Genomic DNA, 13,248 nt, shown 5'->3' with positions numbered 1-13,248 from the left:
CACCAGGAAGTATTCACTTCCCCCAGTTGGATCTGATTCTAAAATGTTGATGAGCCTTCTAAGAAGATGATCTCTTGTGTCAGTATATTTTTTTCTCTTCTGACAAACAGCTATATTTGCTTACCAAGTGCTGTATTTGTTATGGGGGAAATTGCTTTCTGGAGAAGAGATTTCCTGGTGTTAAAAATATCTTTCTTTTCCCTTTTCAGGAATTGAATTGTAAGCTGGTAATCCAAAATGGAATTTTCATTTCTCTCTATATAAGCATGCACAAAAAGAAATTTACTCTTGACAGTAAAAAAAGTGCTCAATTAGAAAAGAATACCTAGCTTGGGTGGTTTAGATTTTTTTTAATATTATTAATATTTCTTTCCACCCTGTCCTTATGACTCAGTATCAATGATGATCAAGGATAAAATTTAGCTGTGGAATAAATTCCGGTTTTAATCAGTGATAAAGTACTGTCCCTGCTAATTTTACTATGACCGTGATTTTTTTCCTCTGTAGGTTCCAGTCCCTCACTATGACTTCCTATTCCAGAACTAGTGCTAACCTGAATGTTTTCTTTCCTTTCTTTTTTTTTCTTTTTTGTGTTGCTTTTGTTGTTGTTTTGGGTTTTTTGTTTTGTTTTGGTTTTGTTTTTTAACTTAAACAGATTACGTAAAGGGATAAATATCCTCATTTCAACTCCCGGTCGCCTGGTTGATCACATCAAGTCCACAGAGTGTATTCATTTCCGTTGCACTCAGTGGCTGATTATTGATGAAGCAGACAGGTAAACTTTCAAGTATTTAGGTATGGAAAATAATAATGATACCCTCTGCATCATAATTCACTACATATTTTTTTAAAAATGAGAGAGAGCACGCACGTGTGATCTTAAGCCGTTCATGCTCAGTGACCTCAGCCAAGCACCAGATGTCTGGAATTAGGAAGAAATGTCCCCTTTGGACAGATTATTGTACAGTTATTCGTTGCAGAGATTCTCAGAGTGTCTTCTGACATGTCTGACCCTGGCAAAAGTTGAAGATGGAACATGAAGCTAGATGAGCCAAAGATCTGATCAGCTCTAGTACCTCCCCTATTCCTATTTGGCTCATGTAGTATTAAGACTTTCTCCTCATTCCTTCTTACAGCATCTTTCATCACCTCTGCTGTTTTTGTAGGATTCTGGACCTGGGCTTTGAGAAGGATGTAGCCATGATACTCAATGCTTTAAATGCCTCGAGGGAGACACGTCAGAATGTCCTGCTCTCAGCCACCCTCACAGAAGGTAGGTTATAGACAGATGGTGTCTCTTTTAGCTGAATAATGCACAGACAACTGCAAAATAGTTGGTTGAATCTGATTATATTAAAGCCCAATCTGAAGCACTTTGCAAAAGTGGAATAATGCCTATTGATTTATTTGGTCTTATGACACTTGTCCTTCATTACTGGAATATCTGTCAGTGTATATATACTTACATGGTCCTTACATATGTGTGTCAAATTCCAGAGCAAAGTCACCATGAACCTGGGAAGTACTGATTTGCTTGCTTACTTTACAAATGCAGAATTAAGGCAAGAAGCTAATGACAGGACAGCTCTGGTGTGATTTGCTCAGTATCATACAAGAAGTCAGTTGCTGAGGCAGGAATTGAGCCAGGCCTTATGACTCCTGCAGTCTTGATAGAGTGAAGATCTGTTGGGTTTTGGGGTTTTTTTTCACACACAGTTAAAAAACAGGACTGCCAAATACTCTCTATCTGGTCAAGGCATTTATGTAATGTAAAATAGCACAGTTGGCTGAAGTAGTGTCTTGTGATGCTTTTGCTGGAGTCCACAGCAACTAAGGCTGGCTAAACCCTGAAAAGTCTGAAGTTTGTGGAGGTGTTCTGTCAGTGTCTGAGGCATGGCTCATGTTCCTTGCTCTTCACTGTCTTTTACTGGAATTGCATTAGTTGGTTTGGTTTGTGTTGTTTTTTTTTTTCAATGTGAACATATCAGCCTCCCCAGCAGCAGTCCAGACTGGACCTCATGTATTTTTCATTTTCTGTGATTTAGGAGTCACACGGCTGGCCGATATCAGTTTGAATGATCCCATCAGCATTTCCATAGCAGATGAAATCCAGAAGGTGCTCAAACCAGCATCGCAAATGGATAGAGAAGCCAGTAGTTCATCAAATTGCGTGGGGCAGGAAAACTTTGCTGTTCCGGAGAAGCTCAAGCAGTATGTCGTGATGGTCCCCAGCAAATTGAGACTTGTCACGTTAGCAGCTTTTGTCCTTGAGAAATGCAAGGTGAGATTGTTTGCATTTATATTACTAAGTAGCCCTTTGCCCTTTCCAAGTCCTTTATCTGTTACTCTGTCAAGGATAGCGTGGTTTAGATCTAGGGCTTTGAAGTGCATCTAGTGTACAGGGAGCTGCCAGAGAGCTGAGGTGCAATTGTGTCTTTCATGCTAGCAGTGAGATACCTGTGCAGCGTGTACTCACGTTTCTTTTGTGGGCTCAGTATTTGGTGTCAAACTCCATAATCTTTTCCCAGATAATCATAGCTTTGGAAGTGGAAGCCACCTAGATCTTACAATAATCAGGGAATTGAGAGGCCTGTGGAAATGGTCATGTGCAATTTTCTTGGTTTTCTTGCAGTTTGAAAAACACCACAAGATGATCATCTTTTTCTCCAGCTGTGAACAAGTGGAATTCCACTTTGAGCTCCTTCTAAAGGTCCTTTCAGGAGAGCTAGAGTCAGAAAAACCTGAAGGTTCATCTGTCTCCTCTGCATGCTTACAGTTTCTACGACTGCACGGCAACATGGAGCAGGAAGTAAGCATTCTCAAAATGTCAGGATACACAGTTTTACTCTGTAGTCGTTATGATTTATTATGTGGTTATTTTGGGGAGGGGGGCAGAAGAGAGGACAGAGAGTCATTTCACCTCTAGGGGCCTCACTCTTCCATCTGCTAATGAGAATAAGAATATTGTCCCACTTCTGGAAGGTACCTTGGTAGCTATATCTGAAAAACACAGCTGAAGAAGCAAGAGGTGTTATTTCAGCAGGCTGAGGCAGCCATTCTGTATTCCCAGGGGGTGCACTTAAACCATTTATGTATCCGTGGTTCTTTCTCATGCAGTCAAGACAGACTTTTAATGCTAAAGTAAAACCTCATCCAAGCCCCAAAACATTACTACCCAATAAGCTGCCCCCATTAGATGAGGATTGAGCAGCTTGGTTTTGAAGAACAGTGTTTTGACGGACTGCTCTTTTCCCTGGTATAGAATAATAGCAATATAACAGTGGTTACCCCCAAACAAGTCTAGGTTTTAGCCAGATAGGCCTGGGTGATGAGATTGGAGCTTGCTGTAGAGGCCTGAGAGGCCAGGAGAAGAGAGTTTCAAATGAACTGTCACTGCAGTGTTTCTCTCAATAGCTGAGGGACCTCCCTTGAAAGTGCAGCCCCTGATCCTGTCTTTGGTCTGTGATGGAAAGAGGTACCGCTCTACTCTGAGCTGCACAGCAGAGATGGTAAATGAATAGAGCTCTTCTGATGAAGCAAGAGGTGAAGAGCCATTGTTTTTCTCACTCATTCCCATCCTGTGGAGACCAGAAACATGTGCTTTCCTGTCCCTGCAGTCTGGCCTTTCCTCAACCTGCTTGCCTGAGCAAGTGAGCAGGCCTGGTCTGGCCCAACTCTACCCTGACCAGCTGTTAAGCCAACAGAACACCACTAAGTAGCTGGCACCAGGGGAAGGGTTTTGCCTTTTTAGTACCCAGTGTGTAATTAGTGCTTGATGTCTTCAAATTAAGAGCATTAATGGAGCTAAATTGTGGATCCCATATGGTACTGCTGAGCACGGCTGCTGTCATTGTCAACAAGATACAGCGTGTTCTCTTCTTTAATTTTTGTCAGCAGAGGGTTCAGTGTGTCGGCAAGGCCCAAGTTTCCCTTCTTTCCTAGAACAGTACCTCTAGCTGGGAGTCATGTGTGTAAGATTTCTTCTATATCATCAACATAACAGGACATTCACTTAGCTTCTAGCTAGAACTCTGAGGAGGAAGGCTTGAAACATGGAAACAAGGATATTTTGGAAGGAGGACACAAAAGGGGCAGGAAGGAAACAGGTATGGTGTTTCTGAGGCCAGAGACAGCCCGGGCTCTGAAAAGGAAAAGAGTAAATGGGATCAGATCAAGGGAGTGTGTGTGTGCGCAGTTGTTTCCCACAGCTAAGGAGAGGGAGTGTAGGTGGATAGGTGGTACTGCCAAACGAAGACCAAATGCTACTGAGGACTTTGCTTACTAGTGCTCAGAGATTGCCTTGTGTGATGGCAAATATCATTGTGAACTAATGTGGGTTGGAGAATCAGGTTCTGTTGCTTTTGTAAAGAAAAAAACACCCCCAAAGTAGTTAGTTAAACTAACTGGAGTGTGCTTAGGAAGGTTTTGGGACTTTTGAAGGTACGTGAGGAGCCGTACTGGTGGGTTTCTGCAGTTCTGGGGCTCGATGGCTCAAAGACCGCTGGTGGGGTAATTTGGGATCTGGGGGCTGCCGACAGCCCTGCCTGGGAGCCTGAGCTCGATTTAGAAGTGGAGGTTGCAGGAATTCTTCTGGTGCAGACCAAGGATGAGGACAAGGCTGGGGAGCACCTGCCTGTGACACTTGTAGGAAGGAACGACCTCCATTCCAGTGTTGGCAGCCCTGTTGGTGGCCCTCGTGAGTACGAGGCCTTTTCTGGTGGGAAGGCCATGGGAGGGTGCCCTGGGAGCTCTGTAGTAGCTGCCTGCAGGGCCCAGGAGTCCTGCGCCTTGCCCCCTTGGGCAGGGGTTTCTGACCAAGGTCTCATCTCTCCTGTCCTGTTACTTTGAAGACTTATTCCACAACAGTTCACGTGAGCAACTGTGCAGCTGAGCATCCCCGATAGTTAATTATTACACAGTCAGTCCAGCAACTGTCTGCATGCCCCATTGGGCACGTGGTGAGGCTGATACCTTGTGATGCGATTATATCGCTGTGTCAACAAAATGGGCTTATCCTGCCCATCGTGTGACTGGACAGACAGCAGTTAAGATGTCTAACTCTTTCCTGCATTCACAAAAGCCTGTGTTTACCATTAAGTATACCAGTGCTTCTGGTGCTGCTGCCTAATCTTCTGTGGATCCCCTCTCCATGTGAAACAGTTACTGCTTTCTGACATACACAGACCGTGCTTCTGTGCAAACTATGGAGGTGTTGGCTGCTTTGATTTGACCAAATGCATTCAGGCTTGCTCCAGACATTGTGCCTTCCTACCTGGGACCATGCCTGTATGCCACAGATTTGATTTTTTTTTTTTTTCCATTTGTAGGAAGAGTCTGGAACTCGTGAAGTCAGTTCCTTTGCTTTTGAAGCTGTATATGATGTAGTGAATGAGGCATAGTTGTTAAATTATTACATTAGCTAATTTGCTTTATGTTTGATTGTAATGTGCATAAGCACTCTTTTCATTTTTCTGTTTCAATCCCCTAGGAAAGAACAGAGGTCTTCCAGGAGTTCCTAAAATCCAAGACCGGCATCTTGCTTTGCACTGTAAGTCACGTAGAGTCCCTTTGCAGCTCCACGCTAATGGGCCTGTCTGATATCTAATGGTAGAACAGAGAATTTGGCACTGAGCTGTAATTCCAGCTCACTGTCTGACCTTGAGGAAAGTCATCTCCTTTTTCTGCATCTCACATGTTAAATAAGGACTGGTGCCCTCTTTGCAAACTGTTATATGATCTTTTGCTGCAAGGTACTGTATACAGAAAAAGTGTACGTCTTATACGAGAGGCCTCTAAGTATTTTGCATAGTCTTATGTCTGGAAAAATCTGTTCATTTGAAGCTGGAACCTTGCCCTCTGCATGCAGTCGGTAGAATGCAGTCCTAATTTGTAGTATGCCCCATAACTGCCAGGTGAATTGCATGTAATGTGATATTTCCCATCTTAATGACTACCCCAGGGTTAAAAACAAAAACCTGCAGGGATCAAAGGGAAACCCAACCAGAGAATGGTGTCATTGGAAATGCACATGCTCTGCTGCTCTCCGTGCTTTGCCCTTCAAGCTTCCTTCAAGGCTGCTGAGGGAGAAACTCTTGTTCTTTACTGAAGTTTGCTGGCACCCTTGTGTTATGGTGGCACCTTCCACTTCTCGTTTCTGACCTGTCGGTGCCACAGATAGCCTGCTGCAGTGGTGCAGAAGGCTGCACGATTTGCTCTCTAATAGTGGCAGCTGTTGATCTGAAAATGTGTGAATCTTGGCGATTTCTACCCACCGCAAACTTGTAAATTACAGCGATCGGGAGTAATTAGAGCTGAGAAACCCTCTCCAGCTCTGAAATGACTCCTGTTCTTGCAGCACATGATTCTTAAAGGAAACTAGTTGCAATTTTTTTCAGAGAGCGGGGCCTGAATTTTATCTTATTTTTATGCCTGCAATTCAAACTAGGACTGCCATGTATATAGGTGTGTTTGTTTTACATAGTGTATCGCCTGTAAAATTGTACTTGTTACATGCTAGTCTTGGTCCTGCTTGTGTGTACAACCTTTCAATGATTTGATCAAGGTCAAAATACATCTTTGCAATGCATAAGTGTAACTATAACTTGGTTTTCCTGTAATACTTAATAAGTATGGAGGTAATACTTAGGTATTTCAACGGAGGAGTATAGCAAAGCTTCAGTCATTCTGTGGTGTAGATTGTGTTTTGGAGATAAAAAGTGTTTGGTAAATTCTAAATAATAAATAACTAAACTTTGTTATCCTTCATGCATGTGCTGTCTATAAATGAGAAATTTCAGGAACAGGTCTTGTTACTGAAATTTCAGTTTAATTAGTTTGGAAAGACAGTGAATGCTCAATTTTAGACAAAGAGAAAGCAGAATCATTGCAATCACTGGCATATTGGTTCCTGGGTGAAACTGTTTGAAAGGGAAATGCAGCTTGCGGCAGGAAAAATCTGCCAGGAAATGTACGGCTGTTGACAGGGTAGGAAGAAGAGTTAAGTTGGATAAAGAAGTCCCAGTGGATGGGATACCCCTCTTGAGAGACTGGAGATGTGGTTTGATTTCCTGCCATGCCACAGACTCCATACAAGTGGATGTGGAATTGTGATGACAAGGCAAGTAGATATGTCAGCTGAGCAGCGATAGTTGTGAGTTTGTTCCTGACCTGTCATAAATGGGAGGTAATGTGAATTAACCTAGATTGCCGTGAAGAGGGTAGTGCAAGGTAATGCATTCAAGGTAATCAATTCCTTTGTTTCAATCTAAGCTGCTTTGCATTTACTGCAAGGCAGGGATGCAAATCCTGACAGTTACAGTTACTGTGGCTCAGCTGGCACATGGTTAGCACGTTAGAGCACAGTAAGTTGTGTGTCCGAGTCCAAAATCTCTCTGTGCTTCAGCTCCCCATCTGTAAAATGGGGATAGTAGCACTGTTCTATCTTACAGAGATGTTGGGAGGACAAATGCATTGAAACCAGGAGGTGGCCTGTTACCACAGTAATGGGGACCATATGGACACCTTAATATAGAGATACACTTTGCACTAGTCCCACATTACAGGTGCCTCCCCAACGCAGATGTCCAAAGGGCAGCCAGGCACTGTGACCACCTCCTGCCTCTGAGGGCATTGCTTTTTCTGACACTTTTCTTCATATCAGCAAAAATGTTTTGCAGAAAGGTGGTTCTGTTCTTTTCACTGCAAATCACATTTTGTGCCCACAAAATTTTGAAATCTGGCTCACAAAAGAGCAACACAGATAATGTTGCCGTCCTTCCCTTGTCCCTTATGCCATGTTCTCCACCCATCTTTCCGCTCTAGTAAGCAATGGGACCTGCTGTTTCTTTTATTAATTTGCTCTATGTCATATGTATATTAATATATTGCATAAAATATTTTTGCCAGACAATATAAGCTGGCAGACAAGAAAATAAAGAAGGGCCGTGTATCTCAGAGGGTTTCATCCAGATTTATTTCTCTCTCCTTCACTGAAGTTCTTTGCGGCTTCCTTTGGGATGTGCCTTTTAAACAAGTTCATCTCTTCCAGAGAGAGAGGAAAGATCATTTGGAGATTGTTTGCTGTTTACTCAGTCACGCTAACTCATCTTGCCAGTTTTCTGGCGGCCCCAGCCAAGAGCTTTCGCCTCTGACAGCTTCTGTGCTCTCTCCTTCCTCCTCTGATTACGCAGCCCAATCTGTCACCCTGCCGACGGGGGTCTCTACCCTGCTGATGGCTTTCCACACTCGGCAGTAATGACTTTTGGCAGGCCGGGAAGGCGCGAGAGCTTCTTCCCCAGCTTGGAGAGCCGTTAGGCCCTCTCTGCCTGTTAGCTAAAGCACTTTGTGAGGTTCTTTGGTAAATAAATGAGTCATTTTAATCCAACTGACAGCCTGGCACCTGAGCAAGCTGCCTTCCATCTGTACTTCTAGGCCTCATGTAGGCAGCCAATTGTCAAGCTCAGGGCCTTCAAGACCTCACCATTGAGTGTCTTTCAAAAGCAACTTTAGCAATTTCCTTTGCCCTAATTAGATTGTGTGAGAGGCACTGAGCAAACCAAGGCCCTTGCAAAACTTTTGTGGCTCTGTTGGTTCTGATCTTCTGCAGCGATATGACTCACTTTTAGTATGACCTTTTTGCCTTCCATTCCCTTGCACCCACCCCTTGTACCCCACCACCATAGGCACAGGCTGGTAACATCAATTGTTAGAAGCAGAAATTTCAACATTTCTGGGGGTCCTCAGGTGGATTGGACCTTGATGCTGTGCCATTCTGTGGCTTGCACTTGGGATCGGGGTAGGAACTGGTTACGGCTACAGATTATTGTGGTGACTTGGCATCTGGGTTTTCTTTAAGATTGCACTGGTGTAGATTATATCTCCTTGCTCCTGTGAGATGGTCACTTAATTCTCCCTTCCATTGCCCATTGAAAGGAATCAGCAGTGACCTATTCTTGATTTCCCCGTTATTAAGGAATGGTGGTGTGAGGTCATGAATGGAAAAGGGAATGCTGTCTGGGGCAGTGGAAAAGACAGGAGAGTAGTTCACTGGGAATCTATTGGGCTTCTTGGAAGAGCACTGGCAGCAGGTTAGTGCTGCTGTGTGTGGAATAAGTGTAGTGTTCGTAAAACTGGATAATTGTTGCTTGAGCTGTGTTCTCTTTCCTGGTAAGGTGACCCACAAGTATTTTTCTAAGGATCTGAGAAGCAGGAAGCTCATGGCCTCTGCCAGCAAAGGAAAGCAAATCAACTCAAACTTTTTACCCTAGTTCTACCGTGCTGCTGTCTACTAGGGTCTTTGAGGAAAAGGAGCTACAGGAGATACAGGTGGACTGATACTGAGAAATCTTTGAGAATTTGCAAAACACTCCAATTACCAATAAATCCCAAGACACTTCTGAAAGAAAGCCAAGTTAAACCCCAGGAGAATAGCTGCTGATATGTGTCAGTAACAGCTGAGTGGAGTTGGTGGCATTGTGAAAGCAATAGTGAATACAAGGCTGATGATGGGAGAGAGCCTCCTCCTAGAATGTTGTCCTATTGCTGTTCGTTAGGCTTTTGGTTAACCTTTTCAACTTTCCTGCTTGCTTTGACAAACGCGCCTGAGAACAATACTGCCTGCGGCAGTAGTTTCCCAGCCAGAGGTGTTGAGAAAAGGTATCTTGGAAGAGGAGGGAAAGAATCCTGATGGACGAGAGGGATGGCTCCTGCCCCTGCCGTCTACTTCTCCTCCCCGTGTTGGAGGTGCCTGCCCATGACCACAGGACAGCTTGGCTATGTGTTTATTTTGAGTGAACTGACCCTGTTCCAAGGTCAGAGCCCTCTCATCAAACACAGCCTTTCCTAGACTACTGGGTGTGAGAAAGAGCACAGTATAGGAAAAGACCAAAGACTTGTCAGCATGGAAGTATATAACAGAGCCAGCCAGATCCGAATCAGATGTCAGCTCTCCTGTCTGATCGTGCTTTAGAGTTTATAATCTTGTTATCCTGGTAACTGCTGTACATGTTCCCCGACTTCTCTTGATTTATTTTCTCCAACCTCCTTTAAATGGCTTTTTGTACATCTGTTCATTCTGACTCTGGGAACAAGTCATTTCTTAATGAGCGTGTTGGAGCGAAAGTGTATTTTATTTCAGAGTGGGCGCTGTGGAAAGTGTCTCCTCTTTTACTGCAGTTGGAGCCACAAAGCAACCTGGCTAGTGCTTATGGGAAGGCCTTTGCTGCCAAAACATCAGCTTCCTAGTCTTTTAACGTGTGTGGGAGTTGCATGAAAACACTTCAGTGGGTGGCTGACACATTTTTAGTACATTAAGCTCCTGCTTACGTTCTTAATATATTCTATCTTGCAACTAGCTAAAAGATACATGTGTTCCAAAACATTTCCTAACAGAGTTAAATCTGCACACCTGCTCTGCTATTGCGCGTGGTGAATGTAAAATCTAAGGAGTATGTGAGGACATTACTAATGAATAGAAAATCAAGAAGGGAGATTGAAACGTGTTTGCACTCTCTCCGTTTTGAACAGTATTTAAACTCTCTTTTCTCTTTGAAAGGGTATGGTTTTTGAGCTATACCGGCTCTGGATAACTAAAGGGTCTCATTCAAATCCTCCTCCAAGTTGACGGGTTTTGTCACCAGCTGGCACATCAAATTAACACTCCTGAGGGCAGATTCAGACTCTTTTCTTTGGGGCTGAGTTTTGTTTCTCCAAATCAGAGCCAGACTGGTGAAAGTCTAATGGATAGCTAAGTCCCCTCTCCTCGAGCTGTACTCCAGCTTCCTGCAGATTCTGCTAAATTGTTTGTTGGCCTTTTATTGTAGGGCCAGGTGACCTGCAACTGTTCTGCTCTTCAACTCCAGACCATCACCTACGAAACAACTGATTATTTGTAGGTGGAGATCAGTGCATCTTTGGACATTCCACTCAAGGCCTAGGATCCTTGACCATTTCCTTTGTGGCCATTTTCCTTTTCATCATTAGCAGCCTGGTTTTAGTTCTTGGGGTTGCTGTGGAGAAAGGTGTGCTCAGAAATAGTGTTACCTTCGAGAGATTTAGTTCTGCTTCTCTTGGTATTTGGGTAGTAGGTGCCTACAAGCAGATCTGTTTTCATCAATGGAACAAACTGGAGAACCAAAGGTATCACTGCCATTAAGACAGTTGATTCTCTCAGATATAATGTAAAGGGGCTGTAGTGGACTGCTGAAATTCAACACCACTCTCCTGACATATCCTCCAGGCTTTCGGCCGTAGTAGTGGATTATTTTTTATTGTATTAGTCTGTTAACAGTATTCCTTGTGTTTTAAACCCTGAACATTATTTCTGACCTTCAGTCCATCTCTTCCCAAACAAGGTACAGAAAAGTCGTGCTTGCATAGCCACTTGTTTCCTGGCATAATTGCCATCCCGGAAGAGTTCTTTCTTTGCTGATATCTTCAAAGCATTTTTACTAACGTAATTTCCTTATTAATTTTAAAGGATGTTGCGGCACGTGGACTAGACCTGCCTCAAGTTACATGGATAGTACAGGTAGGTTTGCTGTGTATGTATGTGTGTACGTATGTATTAAGTGCAGCCTTGCTCAGATGAAATCCCTTTCCAGTCCAGACCCTCTTCTTGCCATTTGCTGGTCTTTGTGCTAATGCCTACAGGTGTGGGAGACCCACATGTTCCTGACTGCAGGACTGGGACTCAAGGTTTTGCTAGGATACAGCATTGCTATCATATCTTTGGTTTTGACAGGCTGTTTTCCCCTTCAATAACTCCAGTGTTATCAGCTGTGTAGTAATATTCCACTGGCTGGGAGGAAGCACCCTTTGTTTCCCCCCACAGGAAGCCAAATCTTGTGAAGCACTGGCCATCTCTCTTGCAGTTCTGTGTTTCTATTTTTCTGAGCTTGCTGGGGAGGCAGTTCCATGAGGATTTTAAGTGAAATCCTAGTGTTGAACATTGAGTAGCCCAATAGTATCTGTGCAATGACCTGAATGTTTCAAATGAGGCTTTGCTGGATTGGGGCTGGGGCTGGGTAGCGGTAAGCATTCAGCTTTCAGTGGAACTGCATAGTTCAGATTTTCCCTGAAAAAAAAACCAATACCAAAAACCCAACACTCCTGCATTGTTGTTGACAGAAATACTGTCTTTGAAAAAAAAATAGAAACTAAGGGAGATGGATTGAACCTTAAAAATAGCAACCTGTCATTTCAAAGAGGAATCTGAGAGCAAGAGGCAGATTTCATTTTTATAAAAGATTTATAATTAAAAAAAGGTTAGTTGAATTGAGGAAAAACTGATCCAGAGATTCTCGTGTATCAAGTGACACTTGGGTAAAAAGAACAAGGCACAGAGCCTCAACAAAGCTTTTTAATTTCTACCTCATCCCTTCTGGTAACAAATTTGATTTTAATTTTGTGTTTTTAAAAAAGAGAGATTTTGTAGCAGCTAGCTAGTTGGAGAAGGCTGGGGAAGTGAAATCTTTAATTCCCAGATCTGTGTATTAATATAATTTAACCAAAGATATAGTTGCCAGTGTTAGAACGCAGTGCAAATTATCTAAAGCCCTGGGAGACTTCTGTGTGTCCAGAAGGCGAAATCTCAGCTGTCCTGAGAGCTGTGTCCAAGAGCAAGGACCTGCAGGGAGCAATTAGATTGCTCACAGCATCTTACTCACACCTCTAGCCACTAGAAACTTTGCCAGAGGGCACAGGTATAAACACTAGAGTGGGCTTTGGTTGTTGGGCTTTTTCCAGTTAAACTGCTGAGGGCTCATTTCTGAGCAGTAGCTCTGTGCCTGTTCATTTTTCCAGGAAAGAGGGGGGGGGAAGAATAGGGGGAGGTCAAAGGGAGGGAAATATGTCACCTTTTATCAGATCTTGGAAATGGCTGGGCAGTTCTGATTCCCAGTGAAGTAAATGAGAGGTATGGATATATTAGGAGGGATTCTAAGCAACATTTTCATAGTGCTTGATAGTTGTACATGGCAAGACAATTGTTACCTGTATCATGTGCTACTGAAAGCACTTACTGCCTCATCTCTCTTAGATTTCTTCTGCCCAGTAACCAGCTATGTTTTGCTGTAATCAAAACAAAGCAATTTAGTCCAACTCCAAGTTTGAATCCATCATCTTGTATTTTATGGCTTTTCTCCCAAATGTAGAGCAGACAGCATCCCACTCTGTATGGGCAGTCATGGGGATTGTTTGGTTTGAGGTCTTTGTGAGACTGAGATTTTATTTTGGGGGGGGGGGGGGGGG

At 43.4% G+C, this 13,248-nt stretch overlaps 1 protein-coding gene across 1 annotated transcript in view; it reads left to right on the top strand.

The window, feature by feature from the left end:
• Positions 1–13,248, top strand: part of DDX31 (DEAD (Asp-Glu-Ala-Asp) box polypeptide 31) — a gene marked incomplete at its 5' end in the record, with an annotated part of 48,096 nt that overhangs the window by 6,564 nt on the left and 28,284 nt on the right. The window contains 6 exons of the mRNA XM_009707564.1: positions 656–775; positions 1,167–1,273; positions 2,046–2,281; positions 2,633–2,809; positions 5,489–5,548; positions 11,477–11,527. Of these exons, the coding sequence (XP_009705866.1) occupies positions 656–775; positions 1,167–1,273; positions 2,046–2,281; positions 2,633–2,809; positions 5,489–5,548; positions 11,477–11,527 (751 nt within the window). The remainder of the gene's footprint in view (positions 1–655; positions 776–1,166; positions 1,274–2,045; positions 2,282–2,632; positions 2,810–5,488; positions 5,549–11,476; positions 11,528–13,248) is intronic.

Source organism: Cariama cristata, unplaced genomic scaffold (assembly GCF_000690535.1).
Source record: "Cariama cristata isolate BGI_N322 unplaced genomic scaffold, ASM69053v1 scaffold16779, whole genome shotgun sequence".
In the NCBI taxonomy this organism is placed as follows: Eukaryota; Metazoa; Chordata; class Aves; order Cariamiformes; family Cariamidae; genus Cariama; species Cariama cristata.
This window is presented reverse-complemented; position numbering and strand designations above follow the sequence as displayed.